Source organism: Somniosus microcephalus, chromosome 9 (genome assembly GCF_052327205.1).
Source record: "Somniosus microcephalus isolate GS21.2 chromosome 9, FLI_Smic_1.0, whole genome shotgun sequence".
NCBI lineage: Eukaryota > Metazoa > Chordata > Chondrichthyes > Squaliformes > Somniosidae > Somniosus > Somniosus microcephalus.
In genome coordinates, this window is record NC_140995.1 from 234,870,219 (window position 1) to 234,897,880 (window position 27,662).

The 27,662-nt window shown below is 47.7% G+C and overlaps 2 protein-coding genes across 3 annotated transcripts in view; one reads left to right on the plus strand and one right to left on the minus strand.

The window, feature by feature from the left end:
• The window catches only part of LOC147113137 (protein YIPF3-like), a 23,714-nt gene extending 5,496 nt beyond the window's left edge, over positions 1-18,218 (plus strand). The window contains exons 2-9 of one of the 2 annotated variants that reach the window (XM_085998034.1): positions 4,439-4,638; positions 9,390-9,496; positions 10,307-10,352; positions 10,929-11,021; positions 11,564-11,695; positions 12,171-12,284; positions 13,130-13,253; positions 17,691-18,218. In XM_085998034.1, coding sequence (XP_085854160.1) covers positions 4,504-4,638; positions 9,390-9,496; positions 10,307-10,352; positions 10,929-11,021; positions 11,564-11,695; positions 12,171-12,284; positions 13,130-13,253; positions 17,691-17,818 — 879 coding nt within the window. In that variant the 5' untranslated portion in view covers positions 4,439-4,503 and the 3' untranslated portion in view covers positions 17,819-18,218. The remainder of the gene's footprint in view (positions 1-4,438; positions 4,639-9,389; positions 9,497-10,306; positions 10,353-10,928; positions 11,022-11,563; positions 11,696-12,170; positions 12,285-13,129; positions 13,254-17,690) is intronic. The other variant, XM_085998036.1, reaches the window with a different exon arrangement.
• The window catches only part of polr1c (RNA polymerase I and III subunit C), a 151,715-nt gene that overhangs the window by 18,444 nt on the left and 105,609 nt on the right, over positions 1-27,662 (minus strand). The window lies entirely within an intron of this gene.

A 27,662-nucleotide genomic window follows, 5' to 3' on the forward strand; every position in this document is an offset into this window, starting at 1 on the left:
GGATTCATATAGGGTGAGGCCGGGTGCTGTAGATTGTTCAAGTAGTTTTGCCAATCCATTTATGTAAATATTAAAGAGTGTCGGTGAGATTGGCGAGCCCTGCGTCACCCCCCGCCCCTGTGGGAAGTATTTTGTTTGTTTGTCTCCAATTTTAACTGCACATTTGTTGTTTGTATACATTGATTTAATTACATCATATGTTTTCCCTCCTACCCCACTTTCGATAAGTTTCAGGAATAAACCGTCATGCCAGATGGAGTCGAAAGCCTTCTGGAAATCTACAAAGCATGCGTAGATTTTGCTTTTGTTATGGTGAACGTGTTTGTCAATTAGGGTCTGTAGGGTGAAGATATGATCGGATGTTCTATAGTTTGGCAGGAATCCAATTTGGCTTTTACTCAAGACATTGTGCTCCTCAAGGAAGTTTATAAGTCTTTTGTTTATGATGCTACAGAATACCTCCCCAGGTTACTGTTTACACAGATGCCTCGATAGTTGTTTGGGTCGATTTTGTCCCCACTTTTGTATATGGGCGTTATGAGTCCTTTGTTCCAGATATCAGGGAAATAACCGACACTCAGAACCAAGTTGAAGAGTTTTAGGATAGCCAGTTTCATTTTGTTGTCTGTGTGTTTAATCATCTCGTTTAGTATGCCGTCTGTCCCGCAGGCTTTTCCTGGTCGCAGGTCCTTGAGTTTTTCAAGAAGTTCTTTTTCTGTTATTATGGCGTCCAGCGGGTTTTGGTTATCTTTTATGGCCATTTCTAGCTTTTCCAGTTTTTTGCATATTTGGTGTTGCTCTGGTCTTAGTGTGTTTTTCTGGTATAATTTTTCAAAGTGGTTTACCCATGTGTCCCCATTTTGAATGGCCAAATCGTCGTGTTGTTTTTTGTGTAGTGTTTTCAAGTTTTCCCAGAAACAATTGGAATCTATGGATTCCTCCATGGAGCTGAGTGTATTCTTAATATATTGCTCTTTTTTGGTTCTGAGTGTGTTTCTGTATTGTGTTAGTGTCTGACAATAAGTAAGGCGTAGTTCCTCGTTTTCTGGATGTCTGTGTTTTTGGTTTGATATTTTTCTAAGTTTTTTCCTCATGTTATGGCAATCTCGGTCAAACCATTTTTCATAGTTTTTTGTTTTGGGTTTGTTCTTGCGAGCTTTCAAGTTTGCATTTGTTGCCAAATTATCAAAAATATTGTTTAGTTTACTAACTGCCCGGTTTACGCCTTCTTTATTGTGAGTGTATATGTTATCCAGAAGGTGTCTAAGAGAGCTTGAGTTGATGCATTGCTAATTGTTTTCTGGTATTTTTCCGTGTCGTTTTTGGCCCATCTGTACGATTTTTTGGTGTTGTACAGTTTACTGGGTTGTGTTTCTATGTTGTTTGTTTCTGTCTTTTTGAGGAACATAGTAATTTGACTGTGATCTGACAGTGTTGTTTGTGGTTTGACTGTGAATGCTCTGAAAGAGGATGGGTCTAAGTCTGTAATCATATAGTCTACTGTGCTGCAGCCAAGAGGTGAGCAATAGGTCGATCTTCCTAGGAGGTCTCCTATGAACCTACCATTGACAATGTACAGACCCAGGTTTCGACAGAGCTGTAGTAGCTGTTTTCCGTTGGTATTTGACTGCTTGTCGCAGTTATGCCTGTATGGAAGGGAAGGGATGTCAAAGTGGTTATTCCCGAAAACGTAATTGTTTCCCTGATTATTGGTGAAGTCTGGTTCTTCGCCCGTTCTTGAATTGAGGTCCCCACAGATCAACACGTTCCCCTGGGCCTGGTATTGGATAATTTCCCCCTCCATGTTGGAGAAGGTGTCCTCTTTAAAGTACGGGGAATCGATTGGAGGGATATAAAGTGCGCAAATGTAAACATCTTGGGTGTTTGAGATAATCTCCCTCTCAAGTTTGAGCCACATATGGTTTTCGCCCTTTTTTATAAATTTGATGTAATTCTTAAGTTCTGTTTTAAACCAGATCAGTATGCCTCCGGAGTCTCTGCCTTGGGTTACACTTGGTAATTTATTGGAGGGGACCACCAGCTCAGTGTACCCTTGGGGACAGCCAGTGTGTCCTTTTCCTTTATACCAAGTTTCCTGTAAATGATAATATCTAGGTCTTTAGTTTCATCTATGAACTCTGGGGTCCTACTTTTCACTTCTCGCAGTGAAGAGCGTAGACCTTGGATATTCCAGGTCGAAATATATAAGGATTTCATGTTAAGTTTGATCTTTTACTATGATAGGTTAAAGAGTGGTACGTGTCACTCCCTAACCCCCCCCCTTTCACTCCCAACCCCCCCTCTTTCACTCCCAACCCCCCTCCTTTCACTCCCTACCCCCTCTTTCACTCCCAACCCCCCCTCTTTCACTCCCAACCCCCCCTCTTTCACTCCCAACCCCCCCCTCTTTCACTCCCAACCCCCCCCCTTTCACTCCCAACCCCCCCCTTTCACTCCCAACCCCCCCTTTCACTCCCAACCCCCCCCCTCTTTCACTCCCTAACCCCCCCCCTTTCACTCCCAACCCCCCCCTCTTTCACTCCCTAACCCCCTCCTTTCACTCCCTACCCCCCTCCTTTCACTCCCTGCTCCCCCTCCTTTCACTCCCTGCTCCCCCTCCTTTCACTCCCTACCCCCCCTCCTTTCACTCCCTACCCCCCCTCCTTTCACTCCCTACCCCCCTCCTTTCACTCCCAACCCCCCTCCTTTCACTCCCTACCCCCTCCTTTCACTCCCTGCTCCCCCTCCTTTCACTCCCTGCTCCCCCTCCTTTCACTCCCTACCCCCCCTCCTTTCACTCCCTACCCCCCCTCCTTTCACTCCCTACCCCCCTCCTTTCACTCCCAACCCCCCTCCTTTCACTCCCTACCCCCCCTCCTTTCACTCCAACCCCCTCCTTTCACTCCCAACCCCCCTCCTTTCACTCCCTACTCCCCCTCCTTTCACTCCCTACCCCCCTCCTTTCACTCCCTACCCCCCCTCCTTTCACTCCCTACCCCCCTCCTTTCACTCCCTACCCCCCTCCTTTCACTCCTACCCCCCTCCTTTCACTCCCTACCCCCCTCCTTTCACTCCCTACCCCCCTCCTTTCACTCCCTACCCCCCTCCTTTCACTCCCTACCCCCCTCCTTTCACTCCCTACCCCCCTCCTTTCACTCCCTACCCCCCTCCTTTCACTCCCTACCCCCCTCCTTTCACTCCCTACCCCCCTCCTTTCACTCCCTACCCCCCTCCTTTCACTCCCTACCCCCCTCCTTTCACTCCCTACCCCCCTCCTTTCACTCCCTACCCCCCTCCTTTCACTCCCTACCCCCCTCCTTTCACTCCCTACCCCCCTCCTTTCACTCCCTACCCCCCTCCTTTCACTCCCTACCCCCCTCCTTTCACTCCCTACCCCCCTCCTTTCACTCCCTACCCCCCTCCTTTCACTCCCTACCCCCCTCCTTTCACTCCCTACCCCCCTCCTTTCACTCCCTACCCCCCCTCCTTTCACTCCCTACCCCCCTCCTTTCACTCCCTACCCCCTCCTTTCACTCCCTACCCCCCTCCTTTCACTCCCTACCCCCCTCCTTTCACTCCCTACCCCCCTCCTTTCACTCCCTACCCCCCTCCTTTCACTCCCTACCCCCCTCCTTTCACTCCCTACCCCCTCCTTTCACTCCCTACCCCCCTCCTTTCACTCCCTACCCCCCTCCTTTCACTCCCTACCCCCCTCCTTTCACTCCCTACCCCCCTCCTTTCACTCCCTACCCCCCTCCTTTCACTCCCTACCCCCCTCCTTTCACTCCCTACCCCCCTCCTTTCACTCCCTACCCCCTCCTTTCACTCCTACCCCCCTCCTTTCACTCCCTACCCCCCTCCTTTCACTCCCTACCCCCCTCCTTTCACTCCTACCCCCCCTTTCACTCCCTACCCCCCTCCTTTCACTCCCTACCCCCCTCCTTTCACTCCCTACCCCCCTCCTTTCACTCCCTACCCCCCTCCTTTCACTCCCTACCCCCCTCCTTTCACTCCCTACCCCCCTCCTTTCACTCCCTACCCCCCTCCTTTCACTCCCTACCCCCCTCCTTTCACTCCCTACCCCCCTCCTTTCACTCCCTACCCCCCTCCTTTCACTCCCTACCCCCCTCCTTTCACTCCCTACCCCCCTCCTTTCACTCCCTACCCCCCTCCTTTCACTCCCTACCCCCCCTCCTTTCACTCCCTACCCCCCTCCTTTCACTCCCTACCCCCCTCCTTTCACTCCCTACCCCCCTCCTTTCACTCCCTACCCCCCCTCCTTTCACTCCTACCCCCCCTCCTTTCACTCCCTACCCCCCCCTCCTTTCACTCCCTACCCCCCCCTCCTTTCACTCCCTACCCCCCTCCCACCACCCGCTTCCTTCCACTCACTCTCTCTACTCTAAGATTCTAAGATGATTAATTTGCCAATGTTTAGGGAGGCAGCTCAGCGGTGATTGACATGGAGAACATGGACGACACGTCGGCTCAAGCTTTGAGGATATGGGAGAGATGCATCAGCAAATGAAGGAGGAAGATGATGTTGGCGAGGAGCCTGTGGCGACAGAGGAGGATGATGGAGCGTTCCTTGGTGTGAAGGGGTTAAAAGGCCAGCTGGGCCGAGATGTAGCAGATCAGGTTTGGAGGAAGATTTTATCTTGTGTTATTAGATGTATCTGAAAATGGCCTTGGCTCGTGGTCTGACTAGCCCTCTGATTTGAAAGTGGCCTTCACCTAACTGCTGGCACCACTGCCAACCAAATAATTAACTCCAGTCCTGTGGTTGGCATTGAGGGACCTGACGCACCCGTATAAAATTATCATCCTGCCAATAGCGGGAGCTCCACAAATTGGGGTTTCATTCACCTCCCGTGGCTCTTAGTACCAGAAGTCACTCCAACACTGGGGCTCTTGCTACAGGCAACCCTCTTGTTTTACTTGTGCTTGATCCCAACATAGTTGCCTATATTGTAGTGCACCCGATGCCAATCTGGTGTTCTATGTACTAGGGTCGACGGTCACTGTGGGATTGACTTTTCTACTCGTTCAATTTCGGGAAGACCGAAGCCATCGTCTTCTGCTCCTGCCACAAACTCTACTTCCTTACCACTGATTACATCTCCCTCTCGGGCCACTGCCTCCGAGTGAACCAGACCATTTGTGACCTTGGTATCCTGTTCAATCCTGGGCTGAGCTTTAAACCCCATATCCTTTCCATCACAAAGACTACTTCTGCAACACTGCCCAACTCTGCCTCTATCTCTTAATTGCCAATTGGGATGACACTGGGTTGTTAATTTAACAAAAGTGCCCCCTTTTTAAAGGGGCACGAACAATGAACACCAAATTATAAATGGAAAAACAAAAGAAGGTAGGACCTGTACAAGCCCGACGGGTTACACGTCAACAGAGCCGTGAACAATATTCTCGTGGAGTGGTTTGCCAGTGCTATTGGGGACGGTTTAAACTAGCTTGGCAGGGGGGTGGGCACCAGCCTATAGGAGTAGGAATAAGGTGCATAAAAGAGTGAGTGTGCTGGATAGTACTAGAGAAGAAAGTAGTACTAGAGGCAGAAGTAGTACCATATTAGATAGGAGCAGACTAAGAAAGACTACGAAAAATTCAAAAGGAAAAAAGGGAGGTGGGGTGGCAGTGCTGATGAAGGAAGACATTGTAGTGTTGGAAAGGGAGGATGTTCTTCAGGGTACAAGGACAGAATCCATTTGGTGAGAGTTGAGGAGCAAAAAGGGAATGATCACGCTATTGGGGGTATTCTACAGGCCTCCAAATAGTGAGAGGGAGGTAGAGGAGCAAATCTGCAGAGAAATCGCAGAGATATGCAAGAGTTATAGAGTGGTGATATTGGGGGACTTTAATTACCCAAATATCGATTGGGATAATGCTAGGGTGAAGGGAAAGAATGGAGAGGAATTTCTGAAAAGTGTTCAGGAGAATTTCTTTGACCAGTATGTTCTTGGCCCAAATAGGAAGGAGGCTTTGCTGGATCTGGTGCTGGGGAATGAGATGGGCCAGGTCGACCAAGTGTCTGTGGGAAAACACTTGGGTACGAGTGATCATCGTATCATAAGATTTAGATTAGCAATGGAGAGGAGCAAGGAACAATCTAGAGTGGAACTTCTAAACTGGAATAGGGCTAACTTCAATGGGATGCGAAAGGATCTCGCCAGGGTAAAATGGAACCAAAGACTGACAGGAAAAACTGTAACGGAACAATGGGTGATCTTTAAGGAGGAGATGTTCCAAGTACAGGCTAGGTACATTCCAACAAGAGGGAAGGGTAAGGGAACCAAAGCAAGGGCTCCTTGGATGATGACGGAGAAAGAGAAAATGATGAAACAAAAAAAGAGGGTGTATGATGAATGTCAGGTGAATTCTTCAAGGGAGAACCAGACCAAATACAATAAGTTGAGAGGGGAAGTGAAGATGAAAATAAGATTGGCAAAGAGAGAGTATGAGAGTAGAATGGCAGTTAACATATAAGGGAACGCAAAAATGTTCTACTGGCATGTAAACAGTAAGCGGGTAGTAAGAGGCGGGGTGGGGCCTATTAGGGACAAAGAAGGTGATGTATGCTTAGAGGCGCAGGGCAAGGCTAGAATACTCGAGTACTTTGTATCGGTGTTTACTAAGGAGGTGGATGCTGACAAAATATCAGCAGAAGTGGAAAAGGTAGAAGCAATGGAAGGGGTGAAAATTGATACAGGATGTACTAGAAAGGCTGGGTATGCTTAGAGTGGACAAGTCACCTGGTCCAGATGGCTTGCATCCCAGGTTGCTAAGGGAATTAGGGGAGGAGATAGCGGAAGGGCTTGCCATAATTTTCCAATCTTCCCTAGATGCGGGGGAAGTGCCTGAGGATTGGAAAGTGGCAAATGTGACACCATTGTTCAAGAAAGGGTGTAAGGACAATCCTAGTAACCACAGGCCGGTCAGTTTAACATCAGTGGTGGGTAAAGTTTTAGAAACAATAATCAAGGAAAAAATTAACGGGCACTTGGAGAGGTTTAAGCTAATTAAGTAGAGCCAACACGGATTTCTAAAAGGCAGATCATGTTTGACTAATTGAATTTTTTGATGAAGGGAATGCAATGGATGTTGTCTACATGGATTTTAGGGAGGCGTTTGACAAAGTACCACATAGAAGGCTGGTTAACAAAATTGAGGCTCATGGAATAGGTGGGTCAACGGCAACTTGGATAAGGAATTGGCTTAAGGACAGAAAACAGCGAGTTGTGGTAAATGGGTGTTTTTCAGACTGGAGGATGGTAGACAGTGGTGTTCCCCAAGGGTCAGTGCTGGGGCCACTGCTTTTTTTGATATGAATATGACCTGGATATTGGAATACAGAGTAGAATTTCTAAATTTGCCAATGACACCAAACTTGGGGGTGTGGCAAACAGCGAGGATGATACCAATCGACTACAACAGGACATAGAAAGGCTAGCAGAATGAGTAGACAAGTGGCAGATGGAATTTAATACAGAGAAGTGTGAGGTGATGCATTTTGGCAGAAGGAACAGGGAGAGGCAATATACACTTAATGACACAGTTTTAAAGATTGTGCAGGGACAGAGGGACCTGGGAGTTAATGTGCATAGGTCCCTGAAGGTGGCAGGACATATTGAGAGAGTGGTTAACAAAGCATATGGGATCTTGGGCTTCATAAATAGAGGTACAGGTAGACTACCCTTTATCCGGACTTCCGAAAACCGAAACCCTCTAAAAACCGAAGGTTTTTTCGTTCAGCGTAAGTCGTGCGTACGACTTACGCTGAACGAAAAAACCTTCGGTTTTTAGAGGGTTCCGGTTGCGGAAGTTAGGATAAAGGGTAAGTCGTGCGCACGACCCCCCGCCGACAACCGCCGGCCCCGCCAGCCGCCGACCCCCCCGCGGACCCGCCGGCCCCGACAACCGCCGACCCCGCCAGCCGCCGACCCCCCCGCGGACCCGCCGGCCCCGACAACCGCCAGCCCCGACAACCGCCGACCCCCCCGCGGACCCCGCCAGCCCCGACAACCGCCGACCCCCCCGCGGACCCCGCCAGCCGCCGACCCCCCCGCGGACCCCGCCAGCCCCGACAACCGCCGACCCCCCCCGCGGACCCCGCCAGCCGCCGACCCCCCCGCGGACCCCGCCGGCCCCGACAACCGCAGACCCCGCCGGCCCCGACAACCGCCGACCCCGCCAGCCCCGACAACCGCCGACCCCCCCGCGGACCCCGCCAGCCGCGGACCCCGACAACCGCCGACCCCCCCCCCCCGCGGACCCCGCCAGCCGCCGACCCCCCCGGCCCCGACAACCGCCGACCCCCCCCCCCCCCCGCGTACCCCGCCGGCCCCGACCGACTTACACTGAGCGTCAGCGTAAGTCGTGCGCACGAACCCCCGCCGACCCACCTTCCGAAATCCGAAATTCTCCTTTATCCGAAACTCGGCTGGTCCCGAGGTTTTCGGATAAAGGATAGTCTACCTGTATTGAGTACAAAAGTAGAGAAGTTATGCTGAACCTTTATAAAGCGCTGGTTAGGCCACAACTGGAGTATTGCATCCTGTGCTGGTCACCACACTTTACGAAGGATGTGAAGGCCCTTGAGAGGGTGCAGAAGAGATTTACCAGAATGGTTCTGAGGATGGGGGATCTTAGCTACAAGGACAGGTTGGAGAAGCTGGATTTGTTTTTATTAGAGGAAAGGAGGTTGTGGGGTGATTTGATAGCGGGTACAAGATTATGACGGGTTTGGATAGCCTAGACAGGGAAAAGCTGTTCCCACTAGTTGATGGTACAAGGACTAGGGGACACAGATTTAAGGTTTTGGGCAAGAGATACAGGGGGGATGTGAGGAAAAACATTTTTACGCAGTGAGTGGTGAGGACCAGGAACTCGCTGCCGACGGAAGTGGTGGAAGCGGAGACACTCAATGTTTTCGAGGGGAGACTGGATAGGCACTTGAGGGAAATAAACTTGCAGGGCTACGGGGATAGAGCGGGGGAATGGGACTGACTGGATTGGTCTACAGAGAGCCGGCACGGACTCGATGGGCCGAGTGGCCTCCTGTGCCGTTATGACTCTATGAAAGGAAACTTAACCTTTGCCTCTATCAGTCCCTCTGCTGCTGAAACCCTATTTGTGTCTTTGTCACCTCCAGACCTGACTGCTCCAGCACTCTCCTTGCTGCCCTTCAAATCTCTGCTGCATATATCCTGTCCTGCACTAAGTCCTGTGCTCTCATCACCCCTGGTCATGGCTGAACTACATTGACTCCCCATCTCCCAACATTTATGTTCTGGAGTCTTCTGTTCTCTGTTACCTTATGCCACAGGCATCCATTAAATGGTCTGCCACTTCTAAGTTAGGATTATCTCTTGCAGGTGTGGCAGGCAGGCAAGAGGCAGGCATCGAAGGCTTTCAATCTGTATGGTAACATTGATATTCTCAGACCGTACTTTGATGTTGAGCCTATCCAAGTCAGGAACAGGTAGGTGTGTGTCCTGTCTTAAACTCTTCTCCACCTCTTTTTTCTATTGATCCATACATTTTTGGTGTTCACTTCTATTGCATAGAAATTTCAGAAACAGGCTGTGCAGCCCAATCAGTCCATCTTGGTGTTTATCCTCCACATAACCCATAGTCCTAATTCCATGTGCCTGTTCTGTTCCCATATCTCTTTATCCCACTTTTATTACAGCTGCCTATCTAACCGATCCTTAAATGTTGATACGCTCTCTGCTTCAATCACTAACTCTGGTGGAGCATTCCACATCCTCACAACCCTGTGTTTAATAAAAAAAAAAAAAAAAAAGTTTCTGTTCTAAATCTCTTGCATTTAATCATGTATCTATGTTCCATCCATGTAAAATCTCACTTTGAATTTACATTTTTCTGACTTCTGCTTTACAATTGGTGTTCGAAATGTAGAAACAATGGTATTTATTGTAACCTAAACCTGCGGTTTGTTTGAAGTTTATGCATTCATTGGAGCTTAGTTAATGGGCTGAACACCTTTTTCCCTTTCTGTACTTTTTATATTCTGTACATTTTCTTTTGTTCACTGTACCCCAGGGCTTTTAGAGATGTCTTTGGAAATATTCGGACTTTGGATTCTGGCCTCGGGGTCTGAAATCCGAGTCTGAGTTATTCTGTAGTTTGAATATGGCAAGTTCTGCTATAACTAATCAGGTCTAGTCATGTGCTGAAACTTAAAACATCAGAAATCAGACATGTACCACTTGGCCTTTCCTAGTTCCAGACTTTCATATATATATGTTCTATATCTTTCCCATTCCAGGTTGGTGGAGTCTCTAATTCCAGTCCGAATGATCAATTTCCCTCAGGTGTGTTTGCTTTTGCTTCTGTTTCTATTCCACTCCAAGCCACCCACCATTACCTGGTTGAGAATGTAGGTAGACACCCGAGCCTACATTGTATCTAAAATGTTAATATATAAATTAACCAAAGTGAATTTGTTAGAGATGCATGTTACATGGTCAGAGTATAATCAGATTCAGCTAAAAGACAACATTGGTGTAAATGATTCCAACATGGTGCGGGGAGGGGGAAGAACATCGTAGTGGAAATCTGGAGCGCTCTTTCCACCACCACACACCCCCCCACCAAAAAACAAGCTGCTGAGGCAAATGAAAATGTCAGAACTGAGATGGATAGATTTTTGTTAGACAAGAGTATTAAGGGTTATGGAACCAAGGCAGGTAAATGGAGTTAAGATACAGATCAGCCATGATCTCATTGAATAGCAGAATAGGCTCGAGGGGCTGAATGGCCTACTCCTGTTCCTATAGAACCAAATGTCTTTGTGGTTTTGAATTTGTTGAACACCATTGTTTGAAAGAGTTGGTCATTTATTAGGGACTTGGTGGAATGGCATTTACTGTGTTGTTATTTTCTCCTAGAAAGTTGCAGGAGAGCTGTACGGCCCCTTGATGCTGGTTTTCACACTGGTGGCTATTCTTTTGCATGGGATGAAGACATCTGGGACAGTAATTGTAAGTATCATACTTGATTACGCGACTGATGACCAGTGGATAGCAAGCAGTGGCACTGTTCTAAGGACTGTTAGAGATTTGCAGGGGGTCCTGATGTATTTCTGCCTACGTAACGGTCACTGCACTATGAAAAGTAATTTATGGAGCAAAGCTGTTTCAACATAAGGCGATGTATAAATGCAAGTATTCTTTTAGTCACAAATGCCTCAGGATGAATATATTAATTTGTATTTGTCCGCATCTGCCCTGGTTCTACACATTTACAGATTTTTAAAATCTATTCTGTAGTTTCTTCGCTCCTTGTCAGATTTAGCTGCTCCTCCTTGGTTTCTATGATGATTTAAAGGTGGTGTATCTTTATGGTGCAGAATAGGATCCTTTATATTCTACTCCTCTTTCACCTACCCCACTTATCACAATGTGTTCCACCTGATAAAAGGAATAGAGCGGGAGAGAGGCAAGAATAGTGAGGAGTCCTTTCTATTGATTATTTTTAAACTGTCGCATATTGTTGACTGGTGCCCTGCTTTGTGTTCCCACAGAGAGAGGGCACACTGATGGGCACTGCGATCGGAACCTGCTTTGGTTACTGGCTAGGCGTCTCCTCCTTCATCTACTTCCTGGGCTATTTGTGCAATGCCCAGATTACCATGCTGCAGATGCTGTCATTGCTGGTGAGTGTTGAGGGTGGTGGGATGGGGGAGGGACAGGTTACATAACGTTTGTGTGTTAATCAATAAATGGAAAGAATTCTGGGAGTTGTGTTTTTGCCTGTAATCTCTTGTGAAGGAGGTGACATTTTCTCAAGTCTAGCTCACTGGGCAGTATCTTCCCTCTGGTATCCCATTCAGGTGACCATTCTCCATGTTTGTGAGTTGACAGTGAGCCAGGCTATTTGAACATGTAGGGGGCACCGTGGCCATGCCTGATCCTGACGCAGTAAGTTTAATGTAATACATGCCTCGTCAGTAAGGCAACAGGTAATTGGATATCCCACAATGAGAGTCTGTTTCCAAGTACCAGCTATCAGAAGGTTTGTATAATCAGGTAGTGTAGCTCTTCAAACGGTGAATCGTACACACAATAATTCATTACTTTGAGGAATGTCTGTATCTCTGTCCTGAATTGATTCTACTGTCTCGTTCACAGGGTTATGGTCTGTTTGGGCCCTGCATTGTGTTGATCGTCACCTACAACGTTCATCTCCATTCCCTTTTCTACCTGTTATGGCTTGTCATTGGGGGACTCTCCACCCTCAGGATGGTAGGACATCTTTCTCTCTCTGGTTTCCTGTGCACAGTTACCAACTATACAGTTCTGGTCTCCATGTTACCAAAAGCGTATAGAGGCACTGGAGAAGGTGCAAAAAAGGATGATACCAGAACTGAGAAGTTATACTTAGCAGGAAATATGGAACAGGCTGGGACTCTTCTCTAGAAAAGAAAAGGCTGATGGGTGACCTGATGGAGGTCTTTAAAATTATGAAGGGCTTCAATAGGGTAGATGGAGAGAAGATGTTTCCACTTGTGGGGAAGAGCAAAACTGGGGGTCATAAATACAAGATGATCACTAATAAATCCAATAAGGAATTCAAGAGAAACCTATTTACTCAGAGTAGTTAGAATGTGGAACTTTCTACCAAAAGGCGCAGTATTTAAGGGAAAGCTGGATAAATACATGAGGGAGAAAGGAATAAAAGGATATGTTGATGGGGTTAGATGAAGAAGGGTGGGAGGAGACTCGTGTGGAGCATAAACACCGGCATAGACTTGTTGGGCCGAATGGCTTGTTTCTGTGCTGTAAATTCTATGTAATAGTACATTATTGCACTGGAGTAACAAGATGGGGGAAAAAATCATTTTATTTGCTGCTGCTTCCCTTGTTCCGATCAGATCGGGAATCAAACCTGGAAACTTTTGTGTGGCTTGTATTGCACCATTTACTCCCTGAGCAGCGGGGAGCCATAGCTTAATCTCTCTGCGTCAGAAATGGGTAGGTGTAGTGGGAATGTTATTCTGCTGACTGCCCATCTCTATTTTGAATTGCCAGTATAAACGAATGCTTGCTAATGAGTTACTTGCACTGTGCTCTGAATCTCTTTTTCACAGGTCGCAGTGGTGCTCTCCCGTACGGTTGGACAGACTCAGCGGCTTGCTGTCTGTGGGATGCTCGCTGCCCTGCACATGGTCTTTCTGCTCTACCTGCACTTTGCTTACCACAGGATTGTAGAAGGTACAGAAAAATTCTCCAGAGTGGGGCAGACTATGTGGTTGTTTCCCTGCAGTGTTAATGCACTTAGTTTCTGATCTCAGTTGGGCCTGTGTGAGGGAGGCATTGACTGGCGCCTCCTGGGGTGGGAAGAAAATTAGATTCATGTCAGCCTGTAATTACCCCATTTATGCCAATTTGCTTGCAGATAGATGAGGAATTCTGCATGGCAATTGGCAAGCGGAGACAGAACTAGGCAGGAGAAAACTGAGTGGGAGAGGGCTGTTTAAGAATCAGGACCAGGGCAGCTTATTTACGGTGATTGAATAAGAGTCTGTTGTTAACACATGAGATTCCAGGATTTTTACTGGGGATCCCAGTCTGCTTCTGTCCCATTTTTTTCCATGAAAAGGTCAAACTATTTGCTTTCATCGGGATCATTATGCATTGCTCATTATTGCTTTACCACAAAGGGGAAGGTGTAAAATTAGAGAATGAATTAACATTAACTTTTACACATTTCTTGGCACTTGCTGTAATACTCAGCATGAAAGCCGGTTGCCTGTTGATATTGCAACCAGGAAGCTGTAATTGTGCAGTGGCTTCCCAATTAGGAGAGAAACTAAAACGGATGCAAGTTCCACTCAAGGCCCATGTTTCCATTTAGCTACGCATCCGTGCAGCTATCTGAAGCTCCCAGGCAGGCCACTTGCTGGCTTCTCAATGGAAAGACGGCGCTGCGTGGAAGTTTGAATGGGCCATGCAGCTCCTTGAAGGACCGCGCACCCAAAAACATTGCTCGCGGCCCCACCTCCTACGGTTTTCTTCCCTTGCCGTCATGCCTAAAGGCAGTGACCTGTGCTGGGATTTGGTCCCAAGGGTGCAAGTGACCTGTGCTGGGATTTGGTCCCAAGGGTGCAAGTGACCTGTGCTGGGATTTGGTTCCACAGGTGCTAGTGACCTGTGCTGGGATACGGTTCCACAGGTGCTGGTGACCTGTGCTGGGATACGGTTCCACAGGTGCTGGTGACCTGTGCTGGGATACGGTTCCACAGGTGCTGGTGACCTGTGCTGGGATTTGGTCCCAAGGGTGCAAGTGACCTGTGCTGGGATTTGGTTCCACAAGTGCCAGTGACCTGTGCTGGGATACGGTTCCACAGGTGCTGGTGACCTGTGCTGGGATACGGTTCCACAGGTGCTGGTGACCTGTGCTGGGATACGGTTCCACAGGTGCTGGTGACCTGTGCTGGGATTTGGTCCCAAGGGTGCAAGTGACCTGTGCTGGGATTTGGTTCCACAGGTGCTAGTGACCTGTGCTGGGATACGGTTCCACAGGTGCTGGTGACCTGTGCTGGGATATGGTTCCACAGGTGCTGGTGACCTGTGCTGGGATTTGGTCCCAAGGGTGCAAGTGACCTGTGCTGGGATACGGTTCCACAGGTGCTGGTGACCTGTGCTGGGATACGGTTCCACAGGTGCTGGTGACCTGTGCTGGGATACGGTTCCACAGGTGCTAGTGACCTGTGCTGGGATACGGTTCCACAGGTGCTGGTGACCTGTGCTGGGATACGGTTCCACAGGTGCTGGTGACCTGTGCTGGGATACGGTTCCACAGGTGCTAGTGACCTGTGCTGGGATACGGTTCCACAGGTGCTGGTGACCTGTGCTGGGATACGGTTCCACAGGTGCTAGTGACCTGTGCTGGGATACGGTTCCACAGGTGCTGGTGACCTGTGTTGGGATACGGTTCCACAGGTGCTGGTGACCTGTGTTGGGATACGGTTCCACAGGTGCTGGTGACCTATGCGGGGATTTGGTGCATTAGACTCATAACGGCACAGAAGGGGGCCATTCGGCCCATCGTGTCTGTGCCGGCTCTCTAGAGCAATCCAGTCAGTCCCATTCCCCCGCTCTATCCCCGTAGCCCTGCAAGTTTATTTCCCTCACGTGCCTATCCAGTCTCCCCTTGAAAACATTGAGTGTCTCCGCTTCCACCACTTCCGTCGGCAGTGAATTCCAGGTCATCACCACTCGCTGCATAAAAAAGTTTTTCCTCACTTACCCCCCTGTATCTCTTGCCCAAAACCTTAAATCTGTGTCCCCTAGTCCTCATACCATTGTTGTAGGAAAAATGATTCCTCGGAAACTAGACTTTGAGTAAGAGAGACAACTTTATTAAATGACAGAGCTCTGGGAGAAGAGTCTGCAACCACGCGGTCTGCGAGAGCACCTTCTCCCCGATTGTAGTACGTGCCGAGCTTATATACAATTTCAAGAAGTTGGTTTTAGATCATTTACATTCATCCAATCAATTTGTTTATTAGCGCATATCGTTATTTTCCTCCAGTCAGGAGTTTACACACTTGTGTTGCCAATTCTGTCTCTTCAGGTCTTCGTTCCGTCTTGTTCCCCGGCGGAATGTGATTAGTTCGATAATAGGATACAAGTGATTAGTTCGATGATAGGATACCAGTGAACCTTGTTAGTCCTCAGTGACTCAATTAGTCCCAGTCAGGACACGAGACGAACTTTGTTCCAGCCATGCGTAAGCGTGGCATGTCTCACTGTGCAGTGATTCAATTAGTCCCAGTCAGCGAATTTGTTGTTTGTGTCTTTTCCAGCAAAATCTTGTCCAGCAAAATTTTATTCTAACACCATTAACTAGTGGGAACAGACTTTCCCCGTCTAGCCTATCTAAATTGTCATAATCTTGTACACCTCTATCAAATTACCCCTCAACCTCCTTTGCTCTAATGAAAACAAATCCAGCTTCTCCAACCTGTCCTTGTAGCGAAGATCCCCCATCCCCAGAACCAATCTGGTAAATCTCCTCTGCACCCTCTCAAGGGCCTTCACATCCTTCCTAAAGTGTGGTGACCAGAATTGGACGCAATACTCCAGTTGTGGCCTAACCAGCGCTTTATAAAGGTTCAGCATAACTTTTCTACTTTTGTACTCAGTACCTCTATTTATGAAGCCCAAGATCCTGTATGCTTTGCTAACCACTCTCTCAATATGTCCTGCCACCTTCAGGGACCTATACACATTAACTCCCAGGTCCCTCTGTCCCTGCACACTCTTTAAAACTGTGCCATTAAGTGTATATTGCCTCTCCCTGTTCCTTCTGCCAAATGCATCACCTCACACTTCACTATTAAATTCCATCTTACCTGTGCTGGGATTTGGTTCCACAGCTGCCGGTGCCGGGATTTGGTTCCACAGCTGCCGGTGCCGGGATTTGGTTCCACAGCTGCCGGTGCCGGGATTTGGTTCCACAGCTGCCGGTGCTGGGATTTGGTTCCACAGCTGCCGGTGCCGGGATTTGGTTCCACAGCTGCCGGTGCCGGGATTTGGTTCCACAGCTGCCGGTGCCGGGATTTGGTTCCACAGCTGCCGGTGCCGGGATTTGGTTCCACAGCTGCTGGTGCCCTGTGCTGGGATTTGGTTCCACAGCTGCCGGTGCCGGGATTTGGTTCCACAGCTGCCGGTGCCCTGTGCTGGGATTTGGTTCCACAGCTGCTGGTGCTGGGATTTGGTTCCACAGCTGCCGGTGCCGGGATTTGGTTCCACAGCTGCCGGTGCCAGGATTTGGTTCCACAGCTGCCGGTGCCCTGTGCTGGGATTTGGTTCCACAGCTGCTGGTGCTGGGATTTGGTTCCACAGCTGCCGGTGCCGGGATTTGGTTCCACAGCTGCCGGTGCCCTGTGCTGGGATTTGGTTCCACAGCTGCCTGTGCTGGGATTTGGTTCCACAGCTGCCGGTGCCCTGTGCTGGGATTTGGTTCCACAGGTGCCGGTGCCCTGTGCTGGGATTTGGTTCCACAGCTGCCGGTGCCCTGTGCTGGGATTTGGTTCCACAGCTGCTGGTGCTGGGATTTGGTTCCACAGCTGCCGGTGCCGGGATTTGGTTCCACAGCTGCCGGTGCCCTGTGCTGGGATTTGGTTCCACAGCTGCTGGTGCTGGGATTTGGTTCCACAGCTGCCAGTGCCCGGTGCTGGGATTTGGTTCCACAGCTGCCTGTGCTGGGATTTGGTTCCACAGCTGCCGGTGCCCTGTGCTGGGATTTGGTTCCACAGGTGCCAACTGCTATGCAGTCTCTTGCTGTAATGCTGCTCTGAGTGCGTCAACCTGCCAATTGTAGCGCCCCAACTGCTGACTGTCTGGGATCAGCAAATTCAGCATAGCCCAGGTGATCAAACCTGGGATCTTCCTGCTCTGTGTGGCTCAATGTTGCAAAATGCATTTACCAACTAATCCACTGGAGCATTTTTGAAGTAATTTTCCTGCCTTTCCTTCTAATCGGTGCTGTGCCTTGTTGCAATTAACAGTTTGAGCACTTTCACTAACTCTAATCCAGTGGTTAATTTGAGTTGAAGAATTGCTTGTATTCATATTCCAGTTGATGAACTGAAGTGATGCCCAGGTATAAAACTTTTCAAAATTCTGTCTCTTTTTTAACAGGTATCCTGGATACCTTGGAGGGACCCAATGCAGGGCCAGTGAGATTCCCTCGGGACATACCGGCACTTTCTGTCACTGTAATGAACAGCACGGTGAAGTTGATCGGAGCCAGCCTGCAGATGCGTTGACTCTGAATCATCTTTGATTTTTTTCTTTCTTCTTGCCCCAACTCTTCATGGAGACATTGTGTGTGGACCAGACTGGGTGTAGGGTATCAAGAGGAAGGGCTCGCACTCTCCTGTATGCTGCTGTAACAGCAGTTTGTAGTCTTTAGATAAACTGTTTCATCATGGTGGTGTGGGCATGGGGGTGGCTGTCTGTCAATTCCACCCCACATCTCAACTGATCACAATCTGTACATAATTGAGCTGTACTTTTAAAGATATATATATGTGTGTGTAAGATCTGATTGTATCTATTGTGTTTTCTCATTGCTTGCATGGGTTGTTGTACAGTTCTTAACTGACTGTAAATCATATCCTGCACCTTTTATTCAGGGTTTCAGTTTTAAAAAAACATGTAATCAAATGCAATGTTCCCTCTTTTTTTTGGCCCACGCGGCCCCTTTAACGGGCTGCACGAGCCATTCAAAATTGCGCACATACACGGTTTTTCTATTTAATAGCCGGATCACCGGCTACGCGGGACCTTCAGCGGCCAAGCAGCTTAAAGGGAACATTGGTCCAATGCCCTCCACAATGACTGGAAGGTAAAGACACTCCGAGCCATAGAGACCAGCAAGGCCCCACACATCAAGGCAGCATTGGACCGAGTATGGCATTAAGAAGCCCTAGCAAAATTGAAGTCAATGGGAATCGGGGGGGAAATTCTCCACTGACTGGAGTCATACATAGCACAAAGGGAGATTTAAAAAAAATTGTTCCAGGGATGTGGGCGTCGCTGGCAAGACCAGCATTTTATTGCCCGTCCCTAATTGCCCTTGAGAAGGTGATGCTGAGCTGCCTTCTTGAACCGCTGCAGTCTGTGTGGTGAAGTCAGGATGGTGTGTAACTTGGAGGGGAACTTGCAGGTGATGTTGTTCCCATGTGCCTGCTGCCCTTGTCCTACTAGGTGGTGGAGGTCATGGGTTTGGGAGGTGCTGTCGAAGAAGCCATGGCAAATTGCTGCAGTGCTACTTGTCCAGTAACATAACCACTATGCTACCGTCCCCGATGGTTGAGATTGTTGGAGGTCAATCATCTCCGCCCCAGAACATCACAGAAAGAGTTCCTCAGGGCAGTGTCCTAGGCCCAACCATCTTCAGCTGCTTCATCCATGACCTTTCCTCCATCATAAGGTCATAAGTGGGGATGTTCGCTGATGATTGCAGTGTTCAGTTCCATTCGCAACTCCTCAGATAATGAAGCAGTCCATGCCCGCATGCAGCAATACCTGGACAACATTCAGGCTTGGGCTGATGAGTGGCAATTAACATTTGCGCCACACAACTGCCAGGCAATGATTCTCTCCTACAAGAGAAAGTCTAACCACCTCCCCTTGCCATTCAATTGCATTAACATTGTCGAATCCCCCCAGCATCAACATCCTGGGGGGGTCGCCATTGACTAGAAACTTAACTGCACCAGCCATATAAATACTGTAGCTACAAGAGCAGATCAGAGGCTGCGTATTCTCTGGCAAGTGACTCACCTCCTGACTCCCCAAAACCCTTCCACCATCTACAAGACACAAGTTGGGAGTGTGATGGAATACTTTCCACTTGCCTGGATGAGTGCAGCTACAACAACACTTGAGAAGCTCAACACCATCCAGGACAAAGCAGCCTGCTTGATTGGCACACCGTGGCTGCAGTGTGTACCATCTACAAGATGCACTGCAGCAACTTGCCAAGGCTTCTTTGACAGCGCAGCACCTCCCAAACCTGCGACCTCTACTACCTGGAAGGACAAGGGCAACAGGCGCATGGAAACACCAACACCTCCACACCAGCCTGACTTGGAAGTTTATCGCTGTTCCTTCATCATCACTGGGTCAAAATCCTGGAACTCCCTCCCTAACAGTAATATTGGGAGTACCTTCACCACATGATTTGCAGCGGTTCAAGAAGGCGGCACACCACCACCTTCTCGAAGGCAATAAATGCTGCCCTTGCCAGCGATGCCCACATTCTGTGAATGAATAAAAAAAGGTTGAATCGCAAATTGTGTTGTTAGCTGATCTCAGCTAGGGCACTACAATTGGGCTCCGCACCCCTGGGCTAGGGAGGGAGAATTGACCAGGATTCTCGATCCTGCTTGCTATGCAAGAACCTGTACTGGACACGGATGAGTGACGGGAGCTGTTTCGGCATCAGAGTCTGATAGCCTGCTGACACTATATCAAGGCTAACATAACTATTAGCCACTTGGGTGAGGGACGGAAGGGTGGCCCTAGGGAACCTCTTCATGGGGGAGTCAACGCCTTCAGTAGGAGAGGAGAGAAAATTTAGAATGAAGTGCATTGGTACAAACTACGTGCAACTTGTATAAAGCTGATAGCTGGATATAGCAGCAGCACTGTCCTTAGTCACAACATATTATGACTTGTTTTTTAGTCTGTTCTTCTCCCCCCGCTGTCTTTTGGATGAGACGTTAAACCGAGGCCCCGTCTTCTCCCTCAGGTGGATGTAAAAGATCCCATGGCACTATTTCGAAGAAGAGCAGAGGAGTTTTCCCCGGTGTCCTGGCCAATATTTATCCCTCAACCAACAGATTTATCATTTATCTCACTGCTGTTTGTGGGACATTGCTGTGTGCAAATTGGCTGCTGCATTTCCTACATTACAACAAAAGCAATTCATTCAATGTAAAGAGCTTTAGGACACCCTGAGTTCGTGAAAGCGCTGTATAAATCAAATTCATTCTTCCTACGTGTAACATTTTTAGTTTAAATTGTACTGTATGCATTGGGCAACCAAAAGGAATGGAGATGGACTGACTAAACTTAATCACATTGGTACAATTTAAAATGCTGAATATTCAGGCCTAACTGCTCTGGTGTAGAGATCATCAGAGTCCATTTCAGAACTTAGCATTGTATGAAAGTGAGTTCCTCTAAATTAGGGCTACAGTGATCCTGCAATCTATTTGTACCTATCCCCCGATTCCCCCATTTCTGCTATAGATCTCTGCATATGTGCCCATTACTGGTATAGATCTCTATTTGTGCTCCCTGTTTTCCCCCCGCCCCCCACCCACCAATTACTGGTATAGTTTTCTACCTGTGCGCACTGCTCCCCCATTGGTGTTATAGGTCTTTCTACCTGTGCCCACTGCTCCCCCATTGGTGTTATAGGTCTTTTTACCTGTGCGCACTGCTCCCCCATTGGTGTTATAGGTCTTTTTACCTGTGCCCACTGCTCCCCCATTGGTGTTATAGGTCTTTCTACCTGTGCCCACTGCTCCCCCATTGGTGTTATAGGTCTTTCTACCTGTGCCCACTGCTCCCCCATTGGTGTTATAGGTCTTTTTACCTGTGCCCACTGCTCCCCCATTGGTGTTATAGGTCTTTTTACCTGTGCCCACTGCTCCCCCATTGGTGTTATAGGTCTTTCTACCTGTGCCCACTGCTCCCCCATTGGTGTTATAGGTCTTTTTACCTGTGCCCACTGCTCCCCCATTGGTGTTATAGGTCTTTCTACCTGTGCCCACTGCTCCCCCATTGGTGTTATAGGTCTTTTTACCTGTGCCCACTGCTCCCCCATTGGTGTTATAGGTCTTTTTACCTGTGCCCACTGCTCCCCCATTGGTGTTATAGGTCTTTTTACCTGTGCCCACTGCTCCCCCATTGGTGTTATAGGTCTTTTTACCTGTGCGCACTGCTCCCCCATTGGTGTTATAGGTCTTTTTACCTGTGCCCACTGCTCCCCCATTGGTGTTATAGGTCTTTTTACCTGTGCCCACTGCTCCCCCATTGGTGTTATAGGTCTTTCTACCTGTGCCCACTGCTCCCCCATTGGTGTTATAGGTCTTTTTACCTGTGCCCACTGCTCCCCCATTGGTGTTATAGGTCTTTTTACCTGTGCCCACTGCTCCCCCATTGGTGTTATAGGTCTTTCTACCTGTGCCCACTGCTCCCCCATTGGTGTTATAGGTCTTTCTACCTGTGCCCACTGCTCCCCCATTGGTGTTATAGGTCTTTCTACCTGTGCCCACTGCTTCCCCCATTGGTGTTATAGGTCTTTTTACCTGTGCGCACTGCTTCCCCCATTGGTGTTATAGGTCTTTCTACCTGTGCCCACTGCTCCCCCATTGGTGTTATAGGTCTTTTTACCTGTGCGCACTGCTTCCCCCATTGGTGTTATAGGTCTTTTTACCTGTGCCCACTGCTCCCCCATTGGTGTTATAGGTCTTTCTACCTGTGCCCACTGCTCCCCCATTGGTGTTATAGGTCTTTTTACCTGTGCGCACTGCTTCCCCCATTGGTGTTATAGGTCTTTTTACCTGTGCCCACTGCTCCCCCATTGGTGTTATAGGTCTTTCTACCTGTGCCCACTGCTCCCCCATTGGTGTTATAGGTCTTTCTACCTGTGCCCACTGCTCCCCCATTGGTGTTATAGGTCTTTTTACCTGTGCCCACTGCTCCCCCATTGGTGTTATAGGTCTTTTTACCTGTGCCCACTGCTTCCCCCATTTCTGTATAGATCTTGTATTAATATACAAAATTAGGTGGGACATGAGGCGGGTGGTGGAGATCAGAGGATATTGCTTTGAAATAACAATTAAAAGTTATTAAAAGACAAGAATTGGATTGTAAAGTTGAGCTGTTTGAATTGAAGTAGGAGTGTTACTGCAGTGTATCCCAACACCCAGTGTACAAATCCTGGGGGGTAGGAGGGAGCAGGACTTTTGGGTGAAAACATTTGCCAAGTGGTTAATTCTGTGATGTGTAACAGAAAGAGAAGGAACATTGATTTATTCCTTGTACGGTACATGATTGGGTAATGTTGCATCAGGATATATATAAAGTTTGTTATCAGTTGCCTTATAAAGTGACTTGGGTCACTCATGCCTTTTAACAGATGAATCTGGCAGTAAATGTCTTTTTGTTTTAGACCTGGTGGTAGGTAGCTCCTCTAATGCTTTAGTGAGTGAAGGCTCTATCTGAACCAACCTTGGGGGCCCCAGTTTTAATCCTCTGCTCTCTTAACCTGAATGCTAAAGCCAGTTGTGTTCAGCCAGTCTTGTTGAAAGCTAATACAGAAACGGGGACAGCAGTAGGGACAGAGGATGCAGTTTAAAGATTTATAGCATAATTTAGCAATTAGACAAATTAAATGTAATACTGTTAAATGTAAAGTATTGAACATTTAGTTTTTTTTTAACTGTGATGTATAATTGGAACAGATTTGGCACAAGGAGACTTTGAACGGGACCTGGAATAAACAATTAGACCCGTCCCTTTCATGATCTAAACAATGGGCAAAACAAATGGCATTTTAGGCTGTATAAACAGAACAGTCGAGATTGTGCTCAGATTTTATAATGCACTGGTGTTTAGTTTTGGTCACCATGTTACAAAAAGGGTAGACATACTCTGGAGAGGGTGCAGACAATGGTCCCAGATGTAATTTCCTACATTACAACAGTAACTACACTTCAAAAGTACTTAATTGGCTGTAAAGTGCTTTGGGATGTCCTGAGGTCGTGAAAGGCGCTATAGAAATGCAAGTCAAAAATGAGCAATGAAGAAAGAATGAATTTCAGTTTAACCAAGATTTTCAGACAAGGAGACATGGGTAGGAACTGGTAACGGCAAGTTCAGGGCTGATGACTTGGAAAGGTGGTCTGGGTAAGTTAGCGGGGAAAATGCTGGAATCAGAGGCAGTTGTATATTGCGTGGGAGAATTGTAGATTTCTGTGGAAGGATGAGTTAGATGGGATACATAGCCTTTCTCATCTGTACTTTGTGAAGCCCAAGGTGCGCTGTCTGGTCAAAGTGGGTTAATAGAAACATAGAAGATAGGAGCAGGCCATTCGGCCCTTCGAGCCTGCTCCTGCTCCTATATTCAATCAATATCATTGAAATTCAGTACCCTGTCCCTGCCTTCTCCCCATATCCCTTGATCCCTTTAGCCGTAAGAAATATATCCAACTCTTTCTTGAATATATTTAATGAACTGGCCTCCACCGCCCTCTGTGGCAGAGAATTCCACAGGTTCACCACTCTCTGGGTGAAGAAATTCCTCCTCATTTCAGTCCGAAATGTCCTACCCCTCCTTATCCTTAGACTATGACCCCTGGTTCTGGACTCCCCGACCATCGGGAACATCCTTCCAGCATCTAGTCTGTCCAGGCCTGACAGAATTTTATAGGTTTCGATGAGATCCCCTCTCAATCTTCTAAACTCCAGTGAGTATAAGCCCAATCAACACAATCTCTCCTCATACGTCATTCCTGCCATCCCAGGTATCAGCCTGGTGAATCTTCGCTGCACTCCTTCCATGGCAAGAACGTCCTTCCTCAGATAAGGCGACCAAAACGGCACACAATACTCAAGGTGCGGTCTCACCAAGGCCCTGTACAACTGTAGCAAGACATCCTTTTCCTGTACTCGAACCCTCTTGCTACGAAGGCCAACATACCATTTGCCTTAACTGCCTGCTGCACCTGCATGCTTACCTTCAGCGACTGGTGCACAAGAACACCAGGTCTCTTTGCACTTCCCCTTCTCCCAATCCATTGCCATTCAAATAATAATGTGCCTTCCTGTTTTTGCCACCAAAGTGGATAACCTCATTTATCCACATTATAGTGCATTTGCCATGTTTCTGCCCAATCACCTAACCTGTCCAAATCGTACTGGAGTTTCATGACATCCTCCTCCCACCCAGCTTTGTGTCGTCTGCAAATTTGGAGATATTACATCCAATTCCCTCGTCCAGATCATTCATAAGAACATAAGAAATAGGAGCAGGAGTAGGCCAATCGGCCCCTCGAGCCTGCTCCGCCATTCAATAAGATCATGGCTGATCTGATCCTAACCGCCAATCCACTATCATAGAACCATCTCCTGAATCTAACAGAATTAGACACACGAAATAGGAGCAGGATCAGGCTACACGGCCACTTAGCCCGCTCCGCTTGACCGATCCGAACCTAGTCTCATGTCCAAATTCCTGCCCGCTCCCCGTAACCCTTAATTCCCTTTACTTCTAGGAAACTGTCTATTTCTGTTTTAAATTTATGTAATGATGTAGCTTCTGCAGCTTTTTGGGGCAGCATATTCCATGGACCTACCACCCTACTATATATTCATATATATTGTGAACAGCTGGGGTCCTAGGATCGATCCTTGCGGTACCCCACTAGTCACTGCCTGCCACTCGGAAAACGACCCGTTTATTCCAACTCTTTGCTTTCTGTCCGCCAACCAGTTCTCTATCCAAGTCAATACCTTGCCCCCAATCCCATGTGCCTTAATTTTGCACGCTAATCTCTTATGCGGGACCTTATTGAAAGCCTTCTGAAAGTCCAAATACACCACATCCACTGGTTCTCCCTTATCTATTTTACCAGTTACATCCTCAAAAAATTCCAGTAGATTAGTCAAGCATGATTTACCTTTTGTAAATCCATGTTGACTTTGTCCGATCCTGTCACTGCTTTCCAAGTGCTCTGCTATTACATCTTTTATAATGGACTCTAGCATTTTCCCCACTACCGATGTCAGGCTTACCGGTCTATAATTCCCCGCTTTTTCTCTACCACCTTTTTTGAACAGTGAGGTAACATTAGCTACCCTCCAATCCATGGGTACTGTTCCAGAGTCTATCGAGTTCTGGAAGATGACCAGCAATGCATCTACTATTTCTAGGGCCACTTCCTTAAGTACCCTGGGATGTAGATTATCAGGCCCTGGGGATTTATCGGCCTTCAGTCCCATCAATTTTCCTAACACCATTTCCCTACAAATACTGATTTCTTTCAGTTCCACCCTTTCATCAGACCCTATGTTCCCCGGTATTTCTGGGAGGTTATTTGTGTCCTCCTTTGTGAAGACAGAACCAAAATATGTATTTAGTTGGTCTGCCATTTCTTTGTTCCCCATTATAAATTCCCCCGATTCTGACTGCAAGGGACCTACGCTTGACTTCACCAATCTTTTTCTCTTCACATATCTATAAAAGCTTTTACAGTCAGTTTTTATGTTCCCTGCAAGCTTACACTCATATTCTATTTTCCCTTTCTTAATTAATCCCTTTGTCCTCCTTTGTTGAATCCTGAACTGCTCCCAATCCTCAGGATTATTGCTTTTTCTGGCCAATTTGTATGTCCTCTCCTTGGACCTTATGCTATCCCTAATTTCCCTTGTTACCCAAGGTTGAGTCACCTTTTTTGTTTTATTTTTGTGCCAAACTGGGATGAACAACTTCTGTAGTTCATCCATTCGGTCTTTGAATGTTTGCCATTGCCTATCCACCGTCACCCCTTTGAGTGCCATTCCCCAATCAATCCTACCCAACTCGCTCCTCAGACCATCATAGTTTCCTTTATTTAAATTGAGGACCCTTGTTTCTGAGTCAACTACTTCATTCTCCATCTTAATGAAGAATTCGATCATATTATGATCGCTCCAACCCAAGGGGCCTCGTACAACAAGATTGCTAATTAATCCTTTCTCGTTACATAATACCCAGTCTAAGATGGCCTGATCTCTGGTTGGTTCCTTGACATATTGGTCCAGGAAACCATCCCGTAAACACTCCAGGAATTCCTCCTCCACGGTATTGTTACCAATTTGGTTAGCCCAATCTATATGTAGATTAAAGTCACCCATGATGACTGCTGTGCCCTTATTGCACGCTTCTTTAATTTAACCTCTGAGGGGTATAAAATACTGCATAGTGTTGCCTATGGTAAGTTGTTGAATATATTTTATTAATATGAGATGGTGGCTGAGTAGGGAGAGAGACTTCAGGATCTTGCATCGTAGAGCTGTCTAGTGGCGAGAACCTGCAGCATCACTAGGTCAAAATCCTGGATTTCACTACCTAACAGCATTGTGTGAGTCCCTTCACGCACTCTGCAGTTGTTCAAGAAGAAGGCCCATCACCACCTCAAGGGCAATAAATGCTGGCCTAGCCAGCGATGCCCATATCCCAAGAGTTATTCAGAAGAATGTGGAACTTACTACCACAAGTAGTACTTGAGACGAATAGCATAGATGCATTTAAGGGGGAAGCTAAATAAACAAGGGAGAAAGGAATAGAAAGATATGCTGCTAAGGCTTAATGAAGAGTGGTAGGAGGAGGCTCGTGGAGCATAAACACCGGCACGGACCAGTTGGGCCGAATGGCCTGTTTCTGTGCTGCACATTCTATGTAACTATTAACAGAAAAGTGTGATCCAAATTGTAAGGTTTGCAGACAGGATTTGAGCTCCACACCAGCTTTTGCATCTGCATTAAACCTGAATATTACTTTAGAGTAAGTCAGGCTAGTAGCACCAGATGACATCAGTTTGTATTAATAAAAAGTTAACTTAAAACTCATAGAAAAAATATTTTGTCTCTTTGATTCTCATGTCTTGTCATTTAGCTGATTTCAGCCAGGGCAGCAGCAATTGGCCTTGGCACTCCTGGGCTAGGGAAGGGAGTAATCAAAAAGGGTTCCCACTCCTGAGCAGTAGGCATTGACCCATCCTCATAAAGTATGCGGGGGAGGGACGTTGGCTGAGTAGCTGTGATGCTCTCCACAGTCGAATGTCACAACAGCACTCGGTCCTGGTGATCAGGCATGAGTAATGGCCACCAGGATAATATAATGGGTGCTGCCAGCACACATGGAACTATACCTGAATCAGTGTCTTCAGCAGAGGAAGGAGGTGGAGAGAGAACATGTGTATGTGGTGGTGAAATGGGGTACAGTGTATGCTATTACTGCATAGCGCTGTCCCATATAACGTTTAGGGGAAGATTCATATCTCACTTTTCCCCCTGCATGAGTGTTTACTCTCAGCCAGGCCCTCAGCA